We start from the raw sequence: 26,722 nt of genomic DNA, 5'->3' as shown, positions 1-26,722 counted from the left end.
TTAAATTTTATTCAGCAAAATTTCAGTAGCCTTACATTATTATTACATTATAAAAACGAAAATATTAAGTAAAATAAAAAAATTAGTGAATTAATTTACAAGGTCGAAGGTATTACAAATTAAAGTACCTCTTTAAAGACGCAAATTTGAAAATACTTTTACTTACTTTTTTTACATGGAAAGTTAATATCAATATTATGTACTTATTTAATCTTTTATCAAACTTGGATATATTGAAAGAAAGACATTTTTAAAATAAATTTTTAATTTAACATGAACTTATATTTGTAATTATTTTTAAAACATAGGACAATTTTTGAGGTGAAATTTGATGAAAATTTTTTTAAAATCAATAATATTAAAGAATTAAATGCATGTCTATTAATTTAAATTGAAAATTTATTTTTCTAATTATGGCTTCAGTTTTTTAATGTAAATAATTTCTTTAAAAATATTAAAAGTTATTTGTAAATTGTCCAGGAATAACAATGCAATGCAGCGTTGACGATATTTCCTCATACATGTTAATTATAAAGAATTATTTTATACAAATAACACACTTAATCTCAGCGAGGATCTTCCATATGACTGTCTTGAAAATTTAGCCAAGATTGCTCAACAACTGTTGTAACTCTCTTCTCGTATTCCCTTTTATTTTCCTGATAAAGTTGAGCAGCAAGAGAATTCGCGGGAGAATTGGGATTCGGCTCGTCCAACAATGACTAGAAACATATTTTCATATTAATATCTATTAATATTACCATTAGAAAAAAAGAATTAGAAAGTTATCAAAGAAAATTTTTATTTAAATAGAAACATTAAATTCTCTTATTGATTTGAAACAAAGAAACGAGTATGTTAATCCAGTATATTAAATAAAAAGCCAAAATAGTTAAAAACAATTTTAAACAATTTTTAAATTCATAAATTCTCTACTTTTTGTGGTATTGAAAAGTTGTTCATTTCTTAACAAAATTTTAAAAAACATGTTTTGAAAGCTGTCGATTCAGGGGGTGAAAACTTAAAATTTCACTAATAATCCAAGACCTCCTCATTTTTTATGAGAATGATTTAAATATTTTTGAGTTACATTTTTTTTTAGATTTTTATGAATTTTGACAATAACAGAGTGGTCACAGATCATGTAAAAAATATCAAATGTAAAAATGATAAAAAAATTAGAATTTTTTTATCTTTTAAAAATACTGAAAAAACCTTAAATTACCATTGAATTTTCTTTTTCAAATCAAAAACTTTTTGAAAACAATTAAGAGTTACAATTCGCAATTTTTATAATAAAATATAAAAATTTTAATTTTGGAATTTTGGAAGGGTTATAGTTGTAATTTTTAGAAATAATTAAATTTCAAAAGGTTTCAAATTAAAATTTTTGAGTAATTTTAGTAAACTTATAATTTTTAACAGAGAGAAAGCTAAAATTCTATCTAGTTAAAATAAAACATTTTTAATCAATTATAGAAATGGCGGTTTCAAACTGGAGAAATAAATTTTATGTTTTAAAAAGTTTTATTACAGTTTTTTATAGGCTGTCACAAAAAATTGATTTTATTTTTCCCTGCTTTCCAGACAGAACTTTGACTGTTTCCTTGACTCTAAAAGAAATTGATATTTTCCCAGTACTTTTGATAAAATTCCCAGACACAGGTCTGGGAATTTTATTTTATTTTATTTTAATTTTTATTTTATTTTATTTTATTTATTTTTTTTATTTTATTTTTTATTTTATTTTATTTTTCTATTTTTGACCTGTTTTGAAAATAATTGAATTTCACAAAAACTTTGAATTGAAGTTGTTATCGAAATAAGGGAAAAGTCGATTCAATCGGAAAATGTCTAATTGTAAGAGCTAAAGAAAACAAGAATAGAGATTATAATTATGCATTTTATTGAATGTATGTATGTATATTATGTATATTTATATATGTATAGTTAAATGTCAAGACTATGTACGAAGTGTTACAATATTATTGAACTCAAGTTTGTGGATCTGTGCTTTCGATGGATGAAAACGCCGCATAGCGAACACAGAGACAAAATTGTGATAGATAAGGTAGTTTAATTATTTTATTACTCCATACCCTAATGCAATTATTAAACAACATTACTAATTTCATCATTTTCTTCGTTCATTTCCATTTCTTTTTTTATCGAATCCTCCAATAAATAAATACACAGTTTATATTAATTTATTATACAACATTGTAAAAATTCGATCTAATGTTGCACACGCTGTAAATGTTGAGAAAGAGTTGTTTTTCCTCCATTATTTTTGTATTACTATTAATTATTTTTCATTATTTTTCATTTTTTTATAAGGAATTATGACGCATTCGAAGCGATCAGCGTAGCTCCTTGATAAGGCTGCACGTTCTTCTATATATTAAATGACGGCGTTGATGTTGATGTTCAAGTTGATTGTTGGTCGTTTAATGCTGCTGATGAGACAGCGCCGACAGCAGTCAGCACGTCCACCAACTAATCCACAAAACTCTGCTCCACACAAGCCTTTACTCGTTTCTCGTATTCACGTCGGTTTTCTTTGTACAGTTGTGCTGCCATTGAGTTGGCAGGTGAATTCGGATTCGGATCACTTAACAGCGACTGCAATCACACAAGTCGTACTCATTAAAATATATTTCGTTAATATTACATTTTCACCAACAGTTTATTTCAATAATTGCCAAAAAGCTCAAAACTAATTTTTACTAGATGCCTAAAGGTGCCTAAAGTGCTTGGACAAAAATCTGCGACAAAAGTAAGAAATTTTAATGAAAATATTTTCACAATCCGTTATTTAACTCTTTAACTCTTCAATTTCTTCGCAATACGAAACTGTCACCGGTGGACATGCAGATAATAAGAATTGCGATTACGTGAAGATGATAATGTAAATAGATTGAGGAATTTACTATGCCGAGAGAGAAAGTGAATAAGAGGAAAATATTTCAAACTTAATTTTCATAAGAGAGAAGAATAAATTTCAAGTTTTACATTACTTTTTTATAAAGAAACCAGTAGATAGTAGAAAGTATACAAGTATAAGCAATAAAACTTAATAGAAAAATTAGAAATTGTTTCAACTTTTTGGCAATAATTCATTAGTAAGATATGAAATTATTATAAATTTAATTTAAATTTATTTAGGATATGTGTATTTTAACCGTAATTTTAGTTCATACTTTTGATCTGCCGGCAAACGTATGTTTAGTCAGGTCAATTTTTTTCTAAGAAAATATACACTTTGGATAATAATTATACTTAGGACTTTGTACAATTGCAACCGCTGTTAAGGTGACAGGTAAGAAATCCATAACAAAAAATAAAAAAGACAAATTTTCACTCACACGAATGCTTAGAAATAATACTTTGTTAAGTACAAGTGTAAAGTAAAACATGTAACAAAAATAGTATAGTTTTCCATCGAATAATTTCTGAGGATTACCTATAATTTACTTCTTAAACATTAAAGCAAGTAATTTTATAAAAAAAGCGTTCGTTCAATTAAATTAGTTTTTACAGAAAAATTCAAATCAAAATTTTTCACGATCTTTTAAACTTTTTTTAAAATAGAAAAATTTAAGTTTATTTTATTTTTTTTAATATTTCATTTGGTTCTAGAAAACTCAGTATAATTTTTCGAAAAGCAGTTTGGATTAGAAGTGTAAAAATAATTGTAAATAATTTTAAAAAATTAATAAAACAAATAAAAATATTATTTTCTATAGGGAGATTCCACGGGTAAATCACACAGTTGTACGTGACAAGTTACCGATTTGTTTTAAAGTTTTTAGGCGTATTCTACCTTCAAAAATAGTGATCTAGCCAAAATTTTAAGTGTCTATCTCATAAAGATCACTCACAATCTTCAATTTCATAAAAAGTGACATTTTTGAAAACTAAGATTAAAAAATCCATTTTTGTATGAAAAAATGTCCATTTTGGTCTAAAAAAAATCGGAAAAGTACTAGTCGATGGGAAATTTTCCAAAAAATCCAATGCCGTTGGAATTTTTAAGACTACTTTTTTAAAAAAAATTTATAACTCAAAAACACCTTTTTCGATTTGGCTCAAATTTTCAGGAAAAATAGTTGAAAAGCCATACTTTAAAATGATTATTTCGGAAATCTGGGTATTTTGAGTTTTTAGCCATATTTTTGCAAAATAGTGAGATAATTCGATTTTTTTCAATGTTTCCTTACGGTTTTGCCTTTTTGTGCTTATACGCAGCTATATAGAAAAAATCTGAGCCCAAATTTACAATCCTTGGAAAATTTCCAATCAATTATATATAATGAAACTTACTTTTATTTATTTTAGACAAATTTTATCAGCAAAAACAAATACAATTTATAATTAAGAGTATGTATTAAAAATGTGCGCATGACGATTAAGGTGGCCCAAAAAATTTTTTAGTGGAAAAAGCAAGAGACCCCTGCAACTTGTTCCAATGAAAATAAAAATAAATACGTATTTTTTTTATAAACACAAGATCCGACAAAAAAGTTAAAAAATCGATATTATACCACAAAAACACATTAAATTATAAATATCCAAAAAGGGGTAACTTTGGGGCAGTGATGTAGAAGGTAGGGGTGGTAAAAAATTGAAAGTTATATATAGGTCAAATTATACTTGGCGGAGAGCCCTCTATAAATCATAATAGCTTAATGTTAACTTTTTTGAAACCCTCGCAGATGATTATGATTTTTCGAAAATTGAAATTTTTCCCATGCATTTTATATGGGAAAATTGAAGTGCTCGGTGGCACTTGTTAATATCAATATTTATTAAAATAAAAAAATACGTATTTATTTTTATTTTCATTGGAACAAGTTGCAGGGGTTTCTTGGTTTTTCCACTAAAAAATTTTTGTATCCCACATGCACAAAAACGGCGCTTTCTGATAGCAGACGACAGGGAGGAAAGCCATTCATTTCTTCGACCGTATGAAAATGGCGGCCGTGTTCTCCCAAGGGCAAGAAAATTAGCTGTTCACATGCATTTTTCTTGCCCAAGGGAGAAAACGGCCGCCATTTTCATACAAATCGAACAAGTGAATGACTTTTACTCCCTGTCGTCTGCTATCTGAAATCGCCGCTTTTGTGCATAAGAAATACAAAATATCGTAAGTAACACGAGAATAAATGCTGCCAATTTCTTTACGATGATTTTTGTGACACTTCCCAGGCGCGAAAGACCAGTGCTGACGATGGGTTGAAACTTGACTGAGTCTTGAACGCCCAGCGTGGGTAACCCAGAGTTGAAGCAGTCTTTATATCATTGTCACTCAATATTGGTTCAGCATGGGACACCAATGTTCGTCCCATGCTCGATTTAACACTCGGTCAATCTTCGTGAGTGGAGCTTCAACATCCAGTCTTTATTCAAGCTTGAATCAATCTTGATAGTTTATTTATTACCGTGTACACTTAACAATATTAGATATAAATACTTATAAATTATTTAATATTAAAATATTATTTCTGATAATTTTTAGTAATTTTTTATACTATTTAAAAATTATTATTATTAATTATTATTAAATAATATAATAAGTATTATTATTATTGTTATTAAGATATCAATTGGTAAATAAATATTAATATTTATTTAGTGTATAATATTTATATTAATTACATAAGATTCATATCAATAAAGTTAAATTATTATATATTATTTTTTTTCTTGCACAGAGTCAAATTATTATTTCAAAGTTCAAGAGTTTCCTTTATCTGAAAAATTTTCAGTGAAAAAAATGCTCATTAGGTAGTAATAAATATTTATGCCTATAGTAGTTTTACACTAGGTTTAACTGTTTACTGAATATTATCAAAAATATATTTTTCGTCAAACGCGCGCGACTAAACACAAATAACCTTGAGACGTTGCGATTGTCGTGCTCCCACCATCCTATCTACTCAATACACTCCCCGCAACGTCGCGCTGTAAAGTCTCAAGGTTATTTGTGTTTAGTCGCGCGCGTTTGACGAAAAATATATTTTTGATAATATTCAGTAAACAGTTAATCCTAGTGTAAAACTACTAGGCATAAATATTTACTACTACCTAATGAACATTTTTTTCACTGAAAATTTTACAGATAAACGAAACTCTTGAACTTTGAAAATAATAATTTGACACTGTGCGAGAAAAAAAATAATATATAATTTAACTTATAAAATTATCAGAAGAAATATTTTAATATTAAATAATTTATAAATATTTATATTTAATATTGTACAGTGCACACGGCAATAAAGGAATTGAATATTGTAACAAGATTGACCGAGTCTTGAATCGAGCATGGGACGAACATTGGTGTCCCATACTGAGTGACGGCACTGGCATTGATATAGTAGATTAGGCGAGAAGCCTTCCAGCCTTCTGTGGCCGAGCGGTTTAAATGCGTGCGTTGAGAACTTCCGGTATGCGTTAGGGGCGGGGTGCGTGAGTTTCGATCCCACATGCGAGCGAATATTTTTCATTCTTTGTTATAAGCGTTTATATAAAATAATAAAATTGTGTGTTGTGTTGTGAATAAAAAATGTGAACATGTTTATAAATAATGTTAAAAGTCTGTTAAAAATCAAGAAAAAAATGTAACGATTAACAGAAAAATTGTCTTTTTTTACTAAAATTATTTTTTTAAAATTACTATTCAAATGATATTTATTGTTAGTAATATACATATATTCTTATTTATATAAAAATAATATAATTATTACAAATAATAACTTATTGTCATTAAATATATATGTATATATACGCACATGAATTAAAATAATAACAATAATATTTATTATTATTATTAATAATTCATATATTCACATTATATTGAATAAACGTGAGAAACGAGTAAATTTGGGAACAGTGGAAGCAGTCTTGTTTCAGTCCTGCGTTAGGCGTCCGCAGCATTGATTTAGCATTGATGTCCAATGCTGAATCAAGGCTCGCGCTGCAGTCTGGAATCGGTGTTACATTAAAGCTTCGATCATTCCTGCTCTCGCTGATTCACTCATGCTCAATCAATGTTGACCAATGCTCGGCCAATCTTTATAAAGCCTGAACTCGGCGTCACTTCGCGCCTGGGTTGTTCCGGTCTCGGGGCGCCTACGGCGCCCTCGACCTCCACTCGTGTCACAAAAATCAATCGTCATGCGCACATTTTTAATAATTGATTTGTTTTTGCTGTTAAAATTTGTCTAAAATAAATAAAAGTAAGATTCATTATATATAATTGATTGGAAATTTTCCAAGGATTGTAAATTTGGGCTCAGATTTTTTCTATATAGCTGCGTATAAGCACAAAAAGGCAAAACCGTAAGGAAACATTGAAAAAAATCGAATTATCTCACTATTTTGCAAAAATATGGCTAAAAACTCAAAATACCCAGATTTCCGAAATAATCATTTTAAAGTATGGCTTTTCAACTATTTTTCCTGAAAATTTGAGCCAAATCGAAAAAGGTGTTTTTGAGTTATAAATTTTTTTTAAAAAAGTAGTCTCAAAAATTCCAACGGCATTGGATTTTTTGGAAAATTTCCCATCGACTAGTACTTTTCCGATTTTTTTTAGACCAAAATGGACATTTTTTCATACAAAAATGGATTTTTTAATCTTAGTTTTCAAAAATGTCACTTTTTATGAAATTGAAGATTGTGAGTGATCTTTATGAGATAGACACTTAAAATTTTGGCTAGATCACTATTTTTGAAGGTAGAATACGCCTAAAAACTTTAAAACAAATCGGTAACTTGTCACGTACAACTGTGTGATTTACCCGTGGAATCCTCCTATTACCTCAATAGTATTTTAATGAAAGGTTTTTGTGTTTTTATAAAAACTTTAAAAATTTTCCAACGATTTAAAACTCAAACGTCTCTTTGTTAAAAAAATAATAATGAGCAATTCCACGCCAAGTGATCATAAGAATTTTCGATGATTTTAGCAATATTAAAAATACTTTCAGAATTTGTTCCTTTTTATAGATGGAATAAAAGTGTATAAAAGTTTTTTCAAAATTTTCCAAATTTTTTGAGTTACCTCTTATTCAAAATTTTGGTCGGTTTTTCAAAAAGCCACATAACTCTTTTTCTTGTTAACCTATTAAGATAATTTTTTTTGGAAAATACTCATAATAAAAAGTACTTTAAAGAAAAAAATAAAAATTTTTTTGCCCGAAAAAAATTTCAAAAAATTGTTTGAATTCAAATTTTGAAAAAAATATATCTTCGATTTGAAAATTTTTTTTTTGGTAAATATCGTCAATAAAGTAAAGAATACTTCCTGTAAATTTATTTATGGGACAACAGTAACTTTACGAGAAAAAAAATAAAGTGTCCAGCACGGCGTGCCGGGACTTGTGCATGTATTCACTTATGGCGGCGCAAGTTTCGATTTAAATCACTGTACAGGTCACAATTCTTTACCAAAACGCTTTTTCTTTTTTTCTAAATCTTCGTAATTAAATTCTCTATTGATCTCTCGAGCCTTATTTTTAAATTTTTGGTTTTAAACATTTTTTAAATAACAATAAGTATTAAAAAAATCATAAAATCGTAAAATATATTTTTTTAGTTTTATTGATTAAGAAAATTATTTAAAAAACCTATTAAAATAATGTTAGATTGATAAAAAATAAATTAATTAAACACTTTTTAATTAATTAATTGTTGTTTTTTTATAAACTGTACTTAGGCCTAGAAATTATTAGTTTCTTCTCAATTGTACAATTTTTCATGAGTATTTATCTACTGATGATAAAAAACAATTATTTATTAAAACATTGTTTAAACAATTAATTGTTGCTATTTTTTTCATAAACTATTTATACTTAGGGTAAGAAATTTATATTTGTTTCTTATGTACTTTTTTCATTTTTTCATAAGTTTCATTTGGGTTAGAAATTTCTAATTTTTTGTAAACAATTAATTGAAAAGTTGAAAACTAAACTTTTTAAACAAGGGTGAAATAATAAATTTTTAGTTTTTCTATTATAATTGTTTAAGTTATCAAAAATTACACAAATGAGAAAAACTAAGAATTTATAATTTTAACTATAGTAAATTAAAAAAATAACAAAATAAATTGTTTAAACAATGTTTAAATAATTAATTTATAGTTTTTCTTTTATACTTGAATATTTTACTTACGACAAATTGAACAATTCAGAAAAAATATAAATTTTTAACCCTAAGTACAGTTTATGACAAAATAATAATTTTTTATTGTATAACAATTTTTAACTAAATAATTTTTTATTTTTTATCAATCAAACATTATTTCAATAGGTTTTTTGATTAATTTTCTTAATCAATAAAACTAAAAAAATATGTGACGCTCCACGAGAAAAGGGACCTTATGACAAGAGTAAATAAGGTCCCTTTTCTCGTGGAGCGTCACATATATTTTACGATTTTATGATTTTTTTAATACTTATTGTTATTTAAAAAATGTTTAAAAACAGAAATTTAAAAATAAGGCTCGAGAGATCGATAGAGAATTTAATTACGAAGATTTAGAAAAATAGAAAAAGCGTTTTGGTAAAGAATTGTGACCTGTAGAGTGATTTGAAACGAAACTTGCGCCGCCATAAGTGAATACATGCACAAGTCCCGGCACGCCGCACTGGACACTTTATTTTTTTTCTCGTAAAGTTACTGTTGTCCCATAATTAAATTTACAGAAAGTATTCTTTACTTTATTGGCAATATTTACCAAACAAAAAATTTTCAAATCAAAGATATATTTTTTCAAAATTTGAATTCAAAAAATTTTTTGAAATTTTTTTCGGGCAAAAAAAATTTTTTTTAAAAAAATTTTTATTTTTTTCTTTAAAGTACTTTTTATTATGAGTATTTTCCAAAAATAATTATCTTAATAGGTTAACAAGAAAAAAAGTTATGTGGCTTTTTGAAAAACCGACCAAAATTTTGAATAAGAGGTAACTCAAAAAATTTGGAAAATTTTGAAAAAACTTTTATACACTTTTATTCCATCTATAAAAAGGAACAAATTCTGAAAGTATTTTCAATATTGCTAAAATCATCGAAAATTCTTATGATCACTTGGCGTGGAATTGCTCCTTACTCGGACGAACGTGTTGGACTTATATATACCCATGAGTGCAACACGTTCGTCTGAGTAGGCTTCATCGAACACTACTGTACCAGTCAGGTAGCAGTGCGCTCTCTGGGCTGTTCACTGCTACCTGACTGGTATTATCCCTTCCAGACCACGCAGTGGCTGTTATTCAAAAATTTTAATTTGAAACTTTTTGTAATTTAATTATTCCTAAAAATCTTTATTGTAACTCTTCAAATATTCAATTTTTTTTTACTAAAGTTCTTTTCAAAATTGATTATTTTTAATAATTTTCAGAAAGTTATTCGAGAATACAAACTGTAGTTGAAGTAAAATTTAAAGTGTCCAGTATATTTAAAGGAAACAAAAATTAAAATTTTTGTAGTACATTTCTTGAAATTTGATATTTTTTGTTTACTTTGGATAAAATTCTCTAACTTCTCGAGAGTTACGGCAATTATGTTATTATTGACAAAATTCATAAAAATGTAAAAACAAGTCTAAATCAAAAATAAATTTTGAAAAATGTTTAAAATTAAATTTTGGAAATTTGTTTTAATAAATAATAATTTTATTTTTCAACACTGTAAAAAAAAGTTGTCAAATTAGAATAAAGGAGTTTCAAATTAATGTCGTTTTAAGGTATTGAAAATAAACAAATAAAATTTATTAAACCTAAATTGGTTCGTAATTAATAGCAATTGTTAAGTATTTTGAAAATTATTTTTTACTGAGGACAAAAGATTTGATTATAGTTACCCAGATAACCAGCGTACTAGTACGATGCATGTACAATACGACTATGGCGTATTAATCGTACTGGTACTGTACTCGCCATCTACCTTCGCACGGTAACAGGTACTGTACTAGTATGTCGTACCAGTATGCTTATGCTCGTATAATACGAGTACGATAATAGTATGGTGTACTGAAGGTTTTTGTAATTTAGTTTATCGTACGGTTACTGTATTCGTACTATACTAGTACCGCGTGTAAAGCCTTTTATATCCCTCCCCCTCTTGTGCTTTAGTCTGTATTAAGTATTAACTATTTTAATTTAATATTTGATGATAAATTTTCTGAAAGAATCATTACTAAGATCAATTTAATTTTGAAGTAATTTATTTTTTAAAAGAGTTATTTTTTTGTACCTAAAGATATTATGTAAATCATGTAACTTGTAACCACATTTACTTTTATTAGAATAATCAGTGTTTTGAAGTATTTTAATTAAATAATTCTTTTGTGGTTTTGCTTTGCTAATTTTTAAACATTCTTTAAAATATCTGTGAATAATGACCATTTATAATCTAAAGTACTTTATTGTAAGGAAAATAATTTGGACGTTCTAACCTATAAATGATAACACATGTATATGTGATCTATAAGAAAAATTATTAAAAAATATTGCGATTTCTATATATTTTATTGTAACTCTTGAATTAAAATTTTTTTCTCAAGTGTAAAGCACAAAACAGTTTAAAAATCAGAAGTTGTCCATTGTTGTAGTACAGTGAGTTCTCGCGAGTCGTTCAAACTCGCCAGTCGTTCAACAGCTGATCAGTGTCCGATTCACGAGTCGTTCAATTTCTAGCATGCGCGCGCCGGTGCTCAGTGCTGTGTAATTTAAACGGACCAAAGTCATTGAATATTGTGTCTTTCGGGGCGATAAATATGTTTCACACATCCCTGAAATCGCCTTGGAGGCGTGGCTTATGCGTTGAACGACTCGTGAGTTTTATGATCTTGAAAATTTTCGAGAATTGAACGACTCGCGAGAACTCACTGTAATTAGAATACGCTAATGATAAAAATAAGCATCATGACAAAGCAAAACCACTTGAGATTAATAGTATACACATATTACATATATATGAATAGAAACTTAACCACTGATTTCTAATTTAAATATAAAGACACATGTTACAAATATTAAAACTTTTGTATTGCATCCTAAAAGTCAGCTTTTCAACAAAAAATCATTGCACCATGTGCACTGGAGGCATATGTCATTGACAACTGTAAAGTAAATTATACGCTTGGCTATCTGGGTACTTTCCACATTATAAAAATGGAAAGAAGTTTCATATTGGACCAAAAAAAGTGGTATTATTTTAAAATATGCGAAAGCAGGGTGTCTATCTCTAGCCTTCTTGAATATGAAGAAATTCTTTTTTAAAATCATTAATTACTTCATTGTATATTTAGTAGAGATGTGCAAAAAGTTCGAAGCTCGAGGCTCGATCGAGCTTTTTCGAGCTTTTCATTTTTCGAGCCGAGCCAAGCCGAGCCTAATCAGTTCGAGCTCGAGCCGAGCTGTGCAAAAATCTCGAATAATTTCGAGCACTCGAATTTTTTCAAGTACTCGAGTGCATTCGAGTACTCGAATTTTTTCGAGCTCTTAAGTAAATTCGAGTTCTAGAGAAAAATCATATAATTTTCGCATATATTATAATTAGCAAATTGAAATACACTTTGAAATTGAAGATTTATTGACTTTAATTCGCATAAATTTGAAATTTTCTACTTATTAATAGTTTTTTTTGTCATTTAAAAGCTCGAATCCATTCGAGTACTCGATTTCACTCGAGTACTCGAATTTAATCAAGTACTCGAATTTACCCAAGTACTTGAGTTTTTCGAGTACTCGATACATCGAGTCGGCTTGGCTTGGCTCGAAAAAATTTCGGCTCGGAAATTCGAGCTTTTTGCACATCTCTAATATTTAGAATACTTTTAATGCTATAAATTGTATATTAAAAGATCTACACACGATAGTCTTTTGTTTTGGTAGTGGAACGGAATTGAAAAAAAATTCTCGTTTCTTTTTCCAGTTAAACAAAATTGCCGGGTTTTTTTCGATTGCCCAGTTCGCTAAATTGTTCGAAATTAATTTAAAATTATTTTTTAAAAACCTTAAATTGCAAATTTATAAAATTTCGAGTTGATGTATAAAAGTCGAGTGTTTGCACAGCCCTAGTTTTAATTTGAAAGTATATAATATTTGTACCTGTATAGAAGTTAAAATTGCAGAGACATCGTAGGTGGGACTCCAACGATTTTGCAGGATATCGAGACAAATTCCTCCGTCAGCGTATACATTCGGGTGGAACATTTTACTAACAAATCTTACAGTGGGTGGTTTATTCGGATATTCTTCCGTGAATTCTATAGTAAGTTTAAAGGTCCCATCTTCGAACGGTGTGTCGTGTGGCCTGAAAGTTAGAGTTAAAGTTCAAAAAAATTCTATTTATTGCAATATCAATTAAAAATTGTGTAAAATTAATTTTCGTGCAATTGTAATTGAAAAAAGAAAGATTACCCAAATATGACTGCATTCCAAATCATAATGTTGTTATCGGTTGGTGCTCCCGAAACTCCTGTAGGTGGATCCTCTTGTAATCTGCAAAATAATAGAAAAATAATTATTTATTTACTTAATTATAAATTCTTTGGTTAAGCAAGCGCGTGATAGGTACAACACTGGTAGACTAAAAAACATAACGGATTCGGGAAAACTTTGGAAGGAGCTAAGACGTATTGGCATTGCTAAAGATAAAAGAGATGATTCTCCACTTAATTTTAATGTGAATATAATTAATGATTACTTTTTATCTGTTTGTGGAGACTCATCTTTTAATGTGACACCTTCCTTTATTTCGAACTTGCTTGTTAATTATGAGTTTAATGACGGTCTGTTTTTCTTTGAAGATATTTGTCCCTCTACATTATTAAAAGATCTTAAAAGTATCAAAACAGAGGCGCAGGGATCTGATGGACTGTCTATAAGTTATATCATGAAAGGAATACCAGTGTTGTTTCCTTACGTGCTTGATCTTTTCTATATGTCTCTACAGACTTCTATTTTTCCGGAAGATTGGAAGAGGGTTTTGATTAAGTCTATTGGAAAGGTGAAAATTCCACAGCAGCCGGGGGACTTCAGACCTATTGCTATTCTTTCTTCATTGTCAAAGGTTCTTGAGAAAGTTGTGTTTTACCAGTTGAATGAATTTGTTGAGACAAATGATGTTCTTAGCCCTTTTCAGTCTGGTTACAGAAAAGGGTTTAGTACACAAACACTCTTGGCTGGTGCAACTGATGATATATGTAAAGCGATTGATCAAAAGAAGGTAACCATAGTGGTGTTCTTTGATTTTAGTAAAGCTTTTGACTCGGTACCTCATACTATCTTGCTATCGAAACATGATACTGAAGTCCGCAACGTTTTTAAAAACGAAAACGAAAAAATAAAGGGACGGTTTTTTTATTTTTGATTCTAAATCATGTTAATTTTTAATAATTGTATCTTAAGCAACAATTAATTTCTTAAAAATTAAGAAACATGAAAATTAGAGATGAATTTAACTTGGAAAAAAATTCTTTTTTGATTTTTCGTTTTTAAAAACGTTGCGGACTTCAGCTTCATATCGAAACTCAAAGCCATAGGTTTGTCGGGATCAGTCATAAGATGGTTTGCTTCGTACTTGTCAGGTAGAACCCAGGCTGTTGTGGGACCAGATGGAGAGCTATCTGAGTGGGGACATATTGGAACTGGAGTTCCTCAAGGTTCAGTGCTGGGTCCTCTATTGTTCCTACTTTATACTAATGACTTCAGGGGTGTTCTCAAGTATTCTAAGCATATGTATTTTTTGGATGATTTGCAGATCTATATACATTCTAGTTTGGAAGACTTGCAGAATAATATAAGGTTAATAAATGAGGATATTAAGGCTGTATTTAATTGGGCGAAAGTAAATATTCTTAAAATAAATTTTAATAAGACTTATTCTATGATAATCGGCTCTACACTGTAAAAATAAAGTCTTCCTTTAAGCCAGAAATTTGTCTTTTTTCAAGGTGTAAACGGAAGTAGACCATGTTGGCTGAATGTCAGTAATGATTAGAAGTTTAAAAAGAATACTCCCCAATTGATACAAGTAAGGTGTTAAATGAACTGAAATTCAACTGTAAGCTAGTAAGAAGGCTAAAATTTAGCCAAACCATCTAGCTAAATTTCAGCCTTCTTACAAGCTTACAGTTGAATTTCAGTTTATTTAACACCTTACTTGTATCAATTGGGGAGTCTTCCGTTTACACCTTGAAAAAAGACAAATTTCGAGCTTAAAGGCGGTTTTTACAGTGTATGTCCATATTCTTGAACTTTATTAAAATAAACATATGTCACATTTAATTTCTTATAACAAACAACAATTATTAAAACTATCAGTGGAAATTTCTCTCTTTAAGATAAAGAATTAAATGCTAATGCACATATATATTAGGTGAAATTAAGATTATAAACTGTTTATAAACTTGTTTATAATCGAATTAAAATATTAACATACTAATAAAACTAAACTTTCTGTCTAAGATTCACCAATTATAAATATAATTTATGGACTTATATATTATTAATAAAACACGAGTCAAAAGTAAACCGGCGACGCGACGCGCTATTCAGACTTTTCACGTTTGCAAATTGCGTCCCTTGTGACGTCACAATCAACTTTTTCAGCCTCGCCAGACTTACAGTCAGCTGTTAGCGTACCTTATTAGAAGTTAATTTCATCCAACTTTTTATTAATACCATTGGATCTGAAATTAAGTCCGGTGTATTACAAATAAATTACAAACTGAGTTTTATTTAAGTAAGAGTACAACTAACTTTAATTTTCAGTTAGTTTTTATGATTAAATAAAGTTGATAGCTTAAGATAAGTCAAAAATTAAAACTAGGGGCAGTACACATAATACGTCACGCGGCTAGGGGGAGGGAGGGGGTCTGAGAATTGTGACTAAGTGTGACATGGGGGAGGGGGGGGGGTGAACTCATGTGTTACGTCACGATCTTTTAAATTCAAAGATAATAAGAAATTATATGTGACAATGTCACTTTTTCTAAATAAAACAAGTTAAAAATGGTTTGAACTATTTAATATCTATTATGTATCTGTTTAACATCTATTGGCATATTATTTATAATATGATAAATAATATCCCGTGTAGAAATATCCCTATTATGGCCATATTAGGGAATGAAACACACGGCCCGACCTGGGCCAGATCGGGTCGACGATCAAATGTAGATTTCCTGATCAGGACCATATCGGGCCGTGTGTTTCATTTCCTAATATGGAAGGCCCGATCAGTCCCTGATCCGGACCATAGCGAAATTTCTACACGGGATATTCTCTTAATTTGAATCAGTTAAAAATCATGGTTTTAACTGTCAATCAGCAGTGACTGACTTTTTGCTTCTGAATCAGTTAAAAATAACTGAAAAATTATCCACAAAACACCGAAATTTTTCTAAATATTGTATATTAAAGATTTGCTTGCATAAGTCAAAAAATTTACTTGCAAAGTTTATTTTAAAATTGTGTAAAGATTTAAATTTCTCACTCCAATAAATGTCTATCGTCAAATTTTCTTAAAAATATAGCTTGAAACTTTCCTGAACATTTGAATTGCATTTTCGACTATACTTTCGTGAAAATCTTCCTGAAAATTTAACTTAAATTTTCGGAAAAGTTTCCCGCTAAACATTTATTGAAGTGGGATATTTAAATCTTTACACAATTTTAACTAAACTTTGCATTTAAATATTTCGAAGCTTGCGAGTAAATCTTTAGTAAATTTTTAGGAAAGTTTCGGTGCTATGTAGGTAGTTAAACGTGACTAATTGAATCAATCAAAAACAATTGTATTGAACTCGTAATGACTCGTAATGACTCGTTTTGACTCGTAATGATCGTTAAATTTTAATTATTAAAATAACTAATACGAACGAGTGATAATGTCATATTACCATCAGTTATTTTCAACTAATTGTCAGAAAAAAATATTACTATTTGAATTAGTGACTGATTTTTTGCTTCTAAATCAGATATTCTTAACTGATTCAATAATTTAGAGTGTAAGATATAATATACGTATATATTGTCTAATGTATAAAATTTACAGTGAAATTTACGTGTGTGACGTGACGTAGGGGGAGGGGGGTTCAAGATTTGTGACGAAGTGTGACATAGGGGGGGGGGAGGGGTTAAAAATGGTCAAAAATCGCGTGACGTATTATGTGTACGGCCCCCTAGCCACCATTAAATTTAAGACTTTGTTTTTACTGTGTACTTGGTATGTAAATAAAATAAATTTGAGTGACTGCTCTTTAATAAAAATTAATGATAATACCATCCCTTTTGTTGATTTAGTTAAAAATTTGGGTGTTATCTTTACGCCAACTCTTTTCTGGGATAAGCAGGTTGGCAAAATGTGCAAGAGAGTCTATGCCACCTTATCACAATTCAAAACAAATAACAAAGCCCTTACGGTTGAATTAAAGACGAAACTTGTTACGTCATTGGTTTTCCCTCATTTTGATTACTGTTGTGTTGTATATAATGATATGACTGAAGAATTAAATTATAAACTTGAGAAACTCCTTAATTCATGTATAAGATTTATATTTGATTTAAAGAGGGATGAACATGTAACTCCATATAGGTTACAGCTAGGTTGGCTTAGTGTTAGTAACAGACGACTTTGGTACATCGGCTGTCTTACACATGTAATTGTAAACAATAAAAAACCTTCGTACTTGTATGAAAAGTTTGTTTTTAGAGAGGAAATTACTAATGAAACTGAAGTTACCAACGTTGATTCAACGAAAAACTTAAAAAAAAATTTTCTCAGGATACAAATTTTCCTTGTATATTTTTAACCCAAGTAAACCCTCTAAACCCTAGAATAAAAAAAACGTAGGAAAAGCAGTGATTTTTATTCTATTTTTTTAATTTTTTCCAAAAATCACGAAATTTTAAATAAATTCATAAATCCTCGCCTCGGTAGTCATTTTTTTCTTTTGATAATTGTTTATTTTAATGTTAGACGCAATTTAAAAAAATTTTGTACGTTTCCTAATCGGGGAAAACAGTAATTTTAGTTTTTTTGTCACGGATTTTTGGAAAATCCGGGAATTTTAAGTAATTTAATAATTTCCCCGCCTCGGTAGTTAATTTTTTCTTTTGATAATTCAGGGTGTCTACTATTTTCGTTTAACAAAATTCCCGGTTATTTCCCGGTTTTTCCCGGCTATATCCTAATTTTTTCCCGGTTTTTTTTTCTTATCAAATGTAAATTTAAATTTGATTTTAAACATAAATAAATCATTAAATTTTCTGAAAATAATGTTTTTTTCAATAATTTTAATTAAAAACTTGGAAAATACTTGAATTAAACAAAGAATTTTTTAAAGTTTTTAAAAATAATCTTGTCTCTTTATAATTATAATTGAAAATTGGATTTTTCAATTTTATTAAAATTACATTGATAATAATTGAGCTCCCGCGGGCAATAACTCGATCTGCGCTCGGACGCAAGCGCTAGTACCAGTCGGGGAGCAGTGAGCGCCTCTGCGCCACTCACTGCCACCCGACTGGTATTAGAGAGTGCGTCCGAGCGCAGATCGAGTTATTGCCCGCGGGAGCTCAATTGAACTTCTGCAAAGAATTTTACTATTTATAAAAATAATTGAATCCTTCCAAAAAATGCTATTATTTATGAAAATAATTTAATTTTTGTGAAGAATTTTATTAAAATTTTTGAAAATAATAAGCAGCAATAATTAATTATTTACTTAATATGTAATAAACATTTAATTTGCTCAAGAAATAAATAAATATCATTTATTTGAACATTCAGAAATTTAAAATGATAAAAATTTAAGAGAAGTTCAATAATTATAATTATTAAATAATAATAGAATAGTATAATTTTTAGAAGCAAAAAATTGATTTAAAACTGTAAGAGGGACTTAAAATTTTAAAAATAAAATTATAATTATGGTCACTAACTTCCCTTGATTATTTTCGAAAAATTTAAATAAAATTCTTTAAAAAAATTCAATTATTTTTCAAAAAAAGTAAAAAAATTTCAATGATTTGTTTAGAAAAATTCAATTATCTTGAAACAATAGAATTGAAAAATTACAACAATTTTATTTTTTAGATTTAAAAAAAATTTTGCGAAAGTTCAATTTCATTAAACAATTTTAAGTATGTATATTTTTTAAATTAACTAATAAAAATTTTAATTATTAATCTTCGCAGTAAGAAACATGAATACATTAGAATTTTACTCTTTATAATATTCAATTATTAATAAATTATTAAATTAAAATACTTTGAAAATTCTATTTGTTAAAAAGTTTCTAATGAATTTCTTTAACAAATTTAATTACATATTTTCAGTCGAATTTCGCAATATTTCTATTAACTCCATAATTTTTTAAAAATTTATTTACATAATATATTTGAATTCGTAACTGATTTTTTATCATCAAATTAATTATTTTTAAGTAACTTAAATTTAGAGAACAGTATAAATATCTATAAAAATTGAAATAAAAATTGATTTTTTAAAAACAAATTAAAATAATAAAACTTTTTTAATTTTTGTGAAAAAATTCCCGGTTCGGTATAAAATTCCCGGCTAATTCCCGGTTTTTCCCGGTCAAATAAAATTCCCGGTTATTTCCCGGTTTTCCCGGAATTCCCGGTTAGTAGACACCCTGTAATTGTTTATGTTAATATTACACGTTATTTAAGAAAAATTTTAAGTAATTCCAAGTCGGGGAAAGCAGTGATTTTGAATTTTTTTTGTGTCACGAATTTTCCAAAAATTCCGAAATTTCATTTAAATTCATAATTCCTCGCCTCAGTAGTCACTTTTTTCTTTTGATAATTGTTTATTTTGACATTAGACGTTATTTTAAAAAAATTTCAAGTGATTCCAAGTCGGGGAAAGCAGTGATATTTATTTTTTTTGTCGAATTTTTTTCCAAAAATCCTGGAATTTCAATAAAAAATTCAAAATCACTGCTTTCCCCGACTTGGAACTACTTGGAATTTTTTTTAAATGGCACACGACATTAGTATAAACAATTATCAAAAGAAAAAAATGACTACCGAGGCGAGGAATTATGAATTTAATTAAAATTTCGTGATTTTTGGAAAAAATTCGCCAAAAAAAAAAATAAAAATCACTACTTTCCCCGACTTGGAATCACTTGAAGTTTTTTTAAAATAACGTCTAATGGCAAAATAAAGAATTATCAAAAGAAAAAAATGACTACCGAAGCGAGGAATCATTGATTAATTTGCAATTTCGAGATTTTTGGAAAATTCGTGACACAAAAAAATTCAAAATCACTGCTTTCCCCGACTTGGAATTACTTAAAATTTTTTTTAAATAACGTCTAATATTAAAATAAACAATTATCAAAAGAGAAAAGTAACTACCGAGGCGAGGAATTATTAAATTACTTGAAATGCTCGGATTTTTCAAAAATCCGTGACAAAAAAACCAAAATCACTGCTTTCCCCGACTTGGAACTACTTGGAATTTTGTTTAAATGGCACTCGACATTAGAATAAACAATTATCAAAAGAAAAAAATGACTACCGAGGCGAGGAATTATGAATTTAATTAAAATTTCGTGATTTTTGGAAAAAATTTGCCAAAAAAAAATAAAAATCACTTTTTTACCCACGTTTTTTTTATTCTAGGGTTTGGAGAGTTTACTTGGGTTAAAAATATACAAGAAAAATTTATATCCTGAGAAAATTTTTATTTAAGTTTTTCGTTGAATCAACGTTGGTAACTTTCATAATTACTACTACACTGAAAGAATTTTGGGGAAGCTGCAGGCTTTACATGAGTGCCGCTAGAGCTCGCTGCCTCAAGCTCGCAGTTAACCTCAAAAAGGCGAGAATCTACTCCCGAAAGGTAAGCAGCAACTCCTCAGGGGCAGCTGCTCACCTTTCGGGAGTAGATGCTCGCTTTTTTGAGGTGAGCTGCGAGCCCTGAGCAAGGGGCACTAATTTCGGACATTAATAGTCAGCAGCCTCCCCAAAATTCTTTCAGTGTAGAGAGTTAAGATCTCCTTGCATTCTTAGGGCTCCACAATGTAAAACAGAAAAATATAAAAACTCGTTCATGGTTACTGCCATAAATTTATGGAACTCTCTTCCTTGTTCTATGACAAATATTGAAAGTCCAAAAACATTTAAACTACAATTATATAAATATTTATTTTCGTTGGATGTATAGAGTATATAGAGTGTATCTTGATTGGTATGTCATCTGTATGTGAGTTGCTGTGATAATTTGTAAATCAAAGTATTTTATTGTCTGAATGAGATGTATATAGCTTTATTTAACTTTATATGATATACCTATATGTTATTAATTACTGTATTTTTAATGGTTGTCCTCGTGGTATTTACCTAGAACATAATAAATATATTCTATTCTATTCTATTCTATTCTAAAGTAAAAATAAAATAAGTAGTTTTTATGCTATAAGAAGATTAACTTTACTTTTCTCTTTCTAAATGCGCAACATGTTTTAATGTTAAAAATAAGAATGCATTTAGAGTTAAAATTGTTTTTTATCCTCAAATGTACATCAGTTTCTTTTTTAATCTAAATCTGCAAATATTTAAACAATTTAAAAAATGAGTGTCTTACATTAAGAGAATGTAAGGTAAAATAAAATTTGCAACTCCTCTATAATTTATAATACTGTTTAATAATTTAATAAATTATTAATAAAATCTAAATTACTACAGTCTGCATATTGGAATAAAATTTGAAACTTTCGTTTGAATTTCGCGCACAAATACTGAATGTATTCAAGTAACATTAAATTAATTATTAGTCATAACAAGACACTGTGACTACTAAGAAATATAATAGATTTTCTCTAATTAAATAATATTTATATTTTCTAAATTACAAAAGAGAGAATTGAAAACACTCATCCATCACATTTAATTGATCACACACTTACGAACACTTACGAGTTAGAAGAAGAAGAAGAAGAAGAAGGTAACGACAACTCAAAAATAAAGGCACATGGTAGTTATTGTCCAACAATATCTTAATTTAATAAGAGGCAGCATTTTATATTTAAATTACATAAATCAAATCTGTTTTTACTTCATCAATATTCTTCATAAAAAGGAGAAGAACCCTTTTTAAGCTAAATGTAAGTCCTCTTTTTGTTCTTAATAAAACCTAACCTCAATTATCTTTGCCTGTGATAAATTTCACTAATTCAGAGTTTAGTTATTATTTTGTAAGTATTTAACAAAAAAGAAAATATAATTTTCTAATTTTACTTTTTAAATTTTACAATTGAAAGAAGATTTAAAACATGTTTACGATAAATAATGTTTGCTGAATTTTATTATTATTTTTATTATTTAAAATAAATATAGAAATAATAAAAATACTGATATGTAATAGATGGCAGAACGTATAGAGGATTTAAATTTACCGTATGCGGTTGTAACTCGCTTAATTAAGGATGCACTCCCCAGTGGTGTTGCAATTGGAAAAGATGCAAAGCTTGCAGTGGCCAAAGCATCGTCGATATTTATTTTATACCTGACAACTGCTGCCAATACAATTGCCAAAAACCATAATCGAAAAACAATTAGCGGAGCAGATGTAACAGAGGCTATGAAGGATATCGAATTGGAACAATTTCTCCAACCATTAGAAGAATCCCTGGAGATTTTCAAGAAATCCCAAAAAGAAAAGAAAGAAGCGATTGATAGAAAGAAACAAAATAATAAGGACGATGCATCTGAGGAACATTCTGAGTAAAATCTTAAGGAGATTCATATCAAACAAAGAAATCTTTTAATTTCAAACATATTTTTAACTTTTTTCTATTTTTCAATGTAATAATGAGCGAAAAAAAATTCTTCTTTTAATCTTTGCATGTAATTAATACAATTAAAGAAGATCGTATTTTTTATTAAACAATTGCTACTTACAATAATTATTTAAATACCTCTAGAGCAATCAATTTGTGTATTTTTTTTTCTTCTAAATCGATGATAATTATAACGTTGATGAACTTGATAAAGGTAAAAAATAGTAATTTATTGAAATTTATTGATTAGTACATAATACAATTTCATTCAAATAAAAAAATAAAATAGATTTATATTTTGTCTAAAATTATGAACGTTTAAAAGAATAAAATTTTTTCTGTTTAAATATTTTTCAAAAATTTACTAAATGAAATGGAGGATAATGTAGATAAAACATTTTTGCTTGGTTAAGAAATAGTTTTTTTAAAATAAAATATAAATAAAATAAAGCAACATAAAATATTGTCGTTTGTTTGAACGTTCAAAACTATAGGAACATTAGATTCAAAATTTATTTAAAGAAGCCAAAAAAATCATTAAAACAAATAAGACATCGTTTTAAAAAATTTATATAAATACAAACGAATGGTTACTTGTAAATTTATTATTGCAAAGAAACAATTTTAAAGTAAAAGCAAAAAGGAAATATATACTTATGTTTTTGTAATTTATAGAGGAGAAAATCTCAATATTATATAGACTGATTAATTTCTTATATTATTATCTGCTAATGATATATCTATTTTCTTATATATTTATTTGAAGCTTAATTCGATTATTGAAAAAATTAAGTTATTGAATTCGAATGAACAAAAATAAAATTTTACATGAATAAATAAAATAATGTAATTATAATGATTGTAATATCCTTCTATTTTACTTAATCAATAAATTATGTGTCATTTACTTATATTATTTATAAATAACGGATTAAATTGTAACATTATTATTAATGTTAATATTATTTGATATTTTAATATTATTACAGTCTTACAACAATTAAAATTTGCAAAGATTTTAATTTAAAAACCCTTTAAAATTTAATTATTTCTAAAAATTTCTGTTATAACGCTTCTAAAATTCAATTATTTTTCAAAACTTTAACTGAAATTCCATTTTAAATCTATTTTTATTAGAAAAAGTTGTACGAGAAATTCAATTATTTAAATAAAAAAATTAATTATTTATTGAATAATCGAATATTTCTTAAAATTTGATTTTTATAGAGAACTTTATCAAAATTTTTGAAAATAATTGAATTCTTTCAAAGAATTTAAATAAAATTTTCAAGAATAAATGTTTTTTTCGAAGAATTAATTTACAATTGAGCTCCCGCGGGCAATAACTCGATCTGCGCTCGGACGCACTCTCTAATACCAGTCGGGTGGCAGTGAGTGGCGCAGAGGCGCTCACTGCTCCCCGACTGGTACTAGCGCTTGCGTCCGAGCGCAGATCGAGTTATTGCCCGCGGGAGCTCAATTGAATTAAAAATAATTTAAATTAAATTACATTAATTATATAATTGAATTTCTGTGAAAATTTTATTATTTATGATAATATAGATAAAAATAATTTAAAAAATAAAATTTTTAAAAATACAAATTCAATTGTTTCGAAGAAAATTTAAATTCGTACGAGGAATTATTTAATTGAAATTGTAATGAAAATATTTGAATTCTGCTAAACAGTTTATTATAATTTTTAAAAAAATAATTCTATCAACGAATTTTGATACATTTTTTAAAAATAATTAAATTCCACCAAGAAATTTTATTCAAATTGTATTGACAATAATTGAATTTTTCCGATAAATTTGATTATTTTCACTTAGTTCCAGAATATTGTAAAAATATTACAGAATTAAATTATGAAACAATTTTTTAAAGAATTGTTTAATACTATAATAAAATTTAAAAAATCGAGTTGCATTCCGACAGGTTGCACTGTAGCGAATTTAAAGTAGAGCAAATTCTTAAAAACTGAAAAAAGTATCTTTTAGTGTCTAAAATCTAAAAAAAAGATATCACAATTGTAGTAAATAGTAATTTTTAGTAGATGAGTACGAAGCCTGCAGCTTTAAATATATTATTATTAAGTAACTGTTGTTTAAATTTAATAAATTATTTATAATTCGGACTTGTTTATATTGTGTTATAAAAATAAAACAAGGATATGGTACTAAAATACACGAAAGAGCTTTTTAACAATTTAAACAATAACTTTAGGATAAATTTGTCACATCTCTTGTGATTTTATTAATCGCATACTAATTATTCGTAATGCTAATTTTGTTCAACTTTCCTATTCTTGAAATTCACTAAAACTTGTAAATACGTAGTTTTAATAATTAGTTTAATGGCTTTTCTTCTAGTTTCTATTTTCTGTCTCAATAATGTGACACTTGCTCGAGCCTTTGTCATTGCGGTTTTTCTTCAATTTCATGTGTAAAAGTAGTGACGAAAACTCAGATGAAATGGAAATATAGTTTCACACAAATAGAGAGTATACTTTCTCGTCCACTTATTGAATGAATGTGCAACAAGCCTTATTTATTTTTTTCTTGGACGTTACGAATAAAAAAGTATTATAACCAAAATGATTCTAAATAAATTGATAATAAATAAGTTTAATTATATGTCAAACTATATTACATATTTGCATAAAGGCAACAACTCAATATACAAATTTCAATTATTTATCTTTTCGCTTTTTTTTACGAGAAAGGAGTGTTTTCTTATTAAAATATATAATTTGAGAGAAAAGGCTAAAGGTAAAATGTAGCAAATAATATGGAAGCAAAATATCGCAATCGAATTTCTATTAATACCGATGCGATGACGTTAATCTGTCTTCTTGTTCGCGGGGTGAAAAGAAAATGTGTCGAACAATTACTATTGTTACCTTTTAAAGTCCCTCATGAGTCTTCTTCTGGCGGGCGTAGACATCCCTCAGGAACTGTTACAACACCTTACCACCGTAAACGAGAAAATTTTCGTTTTCCCCTTCACCAGTTTTCACTTGCAAACAACGACGAATGACAGATTTACGACGAAATTTTAATGGTTATAAAAGACCTCGAGATGATTTCGACGCCAATTCACCTCTCACTTATGTTCCTATGAAAGTGGCTTTTTTACTCTCGATTCTTCCAGCAGTTTTGTTAAAAAGAGCACAAAATACGACGCACCAACACGAAACTGTCAATGTCCAAACGCGTAACAACGAAACGTTCAAATAGACAAAACTGATTAAAATGAACTTCCTATCACTCTCAAACACTTGGTCTTTTGTCAAACAGGTCTCCAATTCTAGTCACAGACCCAGGGATGTATCGTGAAATTCGCGTCGTTCTCGTCGCTCTCGTCTCACCAACAAAAAGCTGTATCACAATTTCAGTTTTTAGTTGGTTACAATTGGCGACGTTGGCGAAGATAACGATAATGATACGTCGTCGTCGTCGTCGTCGTCTTTCTGTAGTATATATCCATATATGTATGTATGTATGTATCTATGTACATGCGCTACAAAGAAGATGCGCGACGTTTGCCTCTGGTTGTTAAACAAGAAACAACAATTTTTTCATTCTCTCCTTCCTGTCGCTCCTTATACACCTAACGATATTTTCACATTACTCAATCAATATTCTCATTTTTCAGTTGGAATAACTGAAAAACTGTTTTCTTTTTATTTTATTCTTTATTATTCTATTCAATGTCAGCAGATGTCTGTAGCTTGTAAAGATTAATATCAACAATCTAACAACGACGGGAGGGAATTTTTATCATAGCCAATGTGCAGTTAAACTTGAGTTAAACACATACAAACAAAATGTAGAGACTACTGTTATAGGCTGACAAAGACAAAAATTAAACTGAATTAAACGTCGACGTCAC

The 26,722-nt window shown here is 28.2% G+C and overlaps 2 protein-coding genes across 6 annotated transcripts; one reads left to right on the top strand and one right to left on the bottom strand.

Annotated features, from left to right (window-relative positions):
- Window positions 1-381: 381 nt before the first annotated feature.
- On the bottom strand, window positions 382-25,869 carry LOC122509952 (ubiquitin-conjugating enzyme E2-17 kDa). Of its 2 annotated transcripts, none has more exons than XM_043624295.1 (4): window positions 25,731-25,869; window positions 13,428-13,508; window positions 13,116-13,320; window positions 382-722 (listed from the first exon to the last, which is right to left on the bottom strand). In XM_043624295.1, the coding sequence occupies exons 1-4, from the start codon at window positions 25,772-25,774 to the stop codon at window positions 567-569; spliced, it is 486 nt and encodes a 161-aa protein (XP_043480230.1). In that variant the 5' UTR covers window positions 25,775-25,869; the 3' UTR covers window positions 382-566. The 2 variants fall into 2 exon arrangements, with proteins under 2 accessions (XP_043480230.1, XP_043480231.1); XM_043624296.1 differs by lacking the exon at window positions 382-722 and adding an exon at window positions 1,886-2,622.
- Window positions 21,846-22,950, top strand: LOC122509953 (DNA polymerase epsilon subunit 3-like). 4 transcript variants are annotated; one of them, XM_043624300.1, is made up of 2 exons: window positions 21,846-21,993; window positions 22,414-22,950. In XM_043624300.1, the coding sequence occupies exon 2, from the start codon at window positions 22,414-22,416 to the stop codon at window positions 22,774-22,776; it is 363 nt and encodes a 120-aa protein (XP_043480235.1). In that variant the 5' UTR covers window positions 21,846-21,993; the 3' UTR covers window positions 22,777-22,950. The 4 variants fall into 4 exon arrangements, with proteins under 4 accessions (XP_043480235.1, XP_043480232.1, XP_043480234.1 ...); XM_043624297.1 differs by having other exon boundaries at window positions 21,862-22,023; XM_043624299.1 differs by having other exon boundaries at window positions 21,862-22,243.
- Window positions 25,870-26,722: the final 853 nt, after the last annotated feature.

The sequence above is a fragment of the Leptopilina heterotoma genome, unplaced genomic scaffold (genome assembly GCF_015476425.1).
Source record: "Leptopilina heterotoma isolate Lh14 unplaced genomic scaffold, ASM1547642v1 Lhet_65, whole genome shotgun sequence".
NCBI lineage: Eukaryota > Metazoa > Arthropoda > Insecta > Hymenoptera > Figitidae > Leptopilina > Leptopilina heterotoma.
Note: the sequence above shows the minus strand (reverse complement) of the source record. Positions and strands in the feature narration are given on the sequence as shown.

Bases quoted from the DNA above. Each gene is read 5' to 3' on its own strand.
- LOC122509952 (XM_043624295.1), bottom strand. From the start codon at position 25,774: ATGTCTACGCCCGCCAGAAGAAGACTCATGAGGGACTTTAAAAG. The intron at 13,321-13,427 runs GTAATCTTTCTT...TCTAACTTTCAG, and splicing joins TGGAATGCAGTCATATTTGG to GCCACACGACACACCGTTCG. The intron at 723-13,115 runs GTACAAATATTA...ATATGTTTCTAG, and splicing joins CAATTTTAACTTCTATACAG to TCATTGTTGGACGAGCCGAA.